General features: G+C 37.6%; 1 protein-coding gene across 1 annotated transcript in view; it reads right to left on the bottom strand.

Moving 5' to 3' along the window:
- Positions 1–2,500, bottom strand: part of LOC138861131 (ral GTPase-activating protein subunit beta-like) — a 9,189-nt gene that overhangs the window by 5,861 nt on the left and 828 nt on the right. The window contains exons 2-6 of the mRNA XM_070119975.1: positions 2,366–2,500; positions 2,183–2,268; positions 1,159–1,299; positions 913–1,020; positions 461–659 (exon numbers count right to left, since the gene is read on the bottom strand). The exon at positions 2,366–2,500 is cut by the window's right edge and continues 6 nt beyond it. Coding sequence (XP_069976076.1) covers positions 461–659; positions 913–1,020; positions 1,159–1,299; positions 2,183–2,268; positions 2,366–2,500 — 669 coding nt within the window. The remainder of the gene's footprint in view (positions 1–460; positions 660–912; positions 1,021–1,158; positions 1,300–2,182; positions 2,269–2,365) is intronic.

The following is a 2,500-nucleotide window of genomic DNA, read 5'->3' on the forward strand; positions in this document are numbered from 1 at the left end:
ATTGCTCTGCTTCCTGCACTTCACCCACTGACATCATATAGCACAGTGGATATGTCATGTCCACTATGATTTCAATTCATGAATTTTGCTTACACATAGACTACTCCACAAGAGCTTAGTCACCAAGAAATTATTATCTAGTTCTACCTGATCTTACCATTTTCCTTAATTTTCTGAAATATTTTTTTGTGTACTGTTGTTATCAGTATTGATAATACCATTACAGTTATCCTAATGTCAATAATAAAAAAATAAATAAAAGTAATGATAGTAATAGCATTAAAAAAGTTTCCCAAATATTCAAGGAATGGGGATATCATATTTTGAGGTCAGTTAGGTCTACTTATTGACTACATGGTGTCTAGGCACTTGTGGTGTTATCTGTGTGCAAACAAAATCCACAAAACAAACCTACAGTGAAAAGTGCAGTTACCAGGTAGAAATGGTTTAATATGCTAACCTTGATGATTCCCAAGAGGCTGCTCTAAGAGGGCAAGCATTATAGAATTCTGAGCCACAAAATATCTAAAATGGAGTGCAGCAGTGTCCCTTGTGAGCTGGTCAGATCCTCCCCAGGTGTTGCAGTGTCGTAGTAGGGTCACTTCATCCAGCAAGGAGGAGAGAGATTCAGCACCACACACAGATGGAAAAGTTCCAACCTGAAAGATATTCAGTTTCCCATGGCAGAAAAAGTTATAAATACATTAAATATTAATTGTTCATACAACTTTAATTACACCAAATTCTGAATTAATGAGTGGTAAATAGAGCATCTATGTGGATTTTTTACTATAGCATTTTCAAATTCACTTGTATTCCTGATATATCAAACAAAACCACCTACCCATAAATACAGATAAAACACAAATAAATTGCAAATACACATGCCCTAATAGTCAATTAAAAACTCACCTGAGATAAAACACATGAGAGCAGTGCCTCAGCAGCATCTTTAACCCTCATGCTTGCTGGTTTTAACTCCTTTTCATGCTTGAGTCTTGGGGCATCACTTGATTTTACCTGAAAATTAAAAAGTGTATCATAATGTAAACTGCAACAAAATTTGCAATCTAAAGGTATGATCATTTCTGTCATAATATTGGAGGAGTTTATATAAACCAGATTATTATTCTGAAAATCATACCATTCCACATATACCTGTGATTTGGATCCTGATATGCCAAGTTCAACAACCTCTAGAACTGTTGCAAGGCACTCTTTATCTTGCAACAGATATGGGTGTGCCACTAGCCACACACTCGCACAGTGAAATGCTGCTACAATGGTTGAATGAAGATCCTGAGGGATTGAGGATTAAATGGTTGATATATTGAAGATTAAGCCATCAGATCCGGTTGTGTCACAGAAGTCACAGTGCCGAAAATACAGGCAGTGGGTTACATAAGTAGTCAACGTCCATGGCGTGTGGTGCATATGCCGGGAGTGCAAAAACACCTATGAACAGTGACAAGACCCTCTGCCTCCCTTTTGGAAAGTTATTTTGAGTAAACTTTTTTTGCCATTTTGTCATTTTCCAATGCCCATATGTCTTTTGTTTTGCTATATCTAGATGGTAATAGCTTATTTTCCTTGCACAGACTCCATATCATCTCTCTATGTAGTAAATAACTCAGTGCAAGAAAAAGAATGGAAAATTTGGTTATTTGTGTCATATATCTTATTTTTGTGTAATTTTCAATTTTCCGTAATACAACCTCCGCTGCCAGTCACAATGGCCAAGAATACAGTGCGCAGCATGGAAATGGCATCCTCCCTGGAGCTGGCGCTCATCCAGTCATGGCTTGCACACATTACATTCCATATTCATGTATTGATACGAACAATGCTGAAGCCCCTTTCTAAGTACCAAATGAGTCAAATCATGCTCCAAGAGGTTTTTGCACTCATGGCGAGTCTTTTCTGCCACCCTGGCCTTTATTCATGACAACCATTTTGTCCGATAATGGCATGTTACATCACCCAGCCCTCAACCCAGATTTTTCCATGAAGGGACCATAACGTTATCCAGATCATAAAAGTCGATTAATACAGTACAGATCATCATATATCATCATTAATACAAAGTCAATTTCATTTGGTGATCTACTTTCATTAGTCACTAATCAAACAAGAACAGATGTAAATCTAACAAGATACTGAAACAGATAATTTCCATTCTTACCTTTGAATGAGCTCTAGGGGGTCTAGAGCACTGATAAGCTATGTAATCGCACAGCCACTTCACGGCACGCTTACATTCTAATCCATCTGCAAAAAAAAGAGATAATGAAAAAAATATATTTTTTGGATTCTATCCCTGTTAAGAAAATCTCAGAATTTGGCACATGAACTCCACAAAACCCACCTTGCTCAGCTATATTGAGTCGAGCAAGCCCAGAGAGCAGTTCTAGCCCTGCTAGAGACACGTTCACATCACTCTTCCATGATGATATCAATCGGTGACAAACGAGGTAAATTGCTCGTACAAATAGGGCATGAG

Source organism: Penaeus vannamei, unplaced genomic scaffold (assembly GCF_042767895.1).
Source record: "Penaeus vannamei isolate JL-2024 unplaced genomic scaffold, ASM4276789v1 unanchor975, whole genome shotgun sequence".
NCBI lineage: Eukaryota > Metazoa > Arthropoda > Malacostraca > Decapoda > Penaeidae > Penaeus > Penaeus vannamei.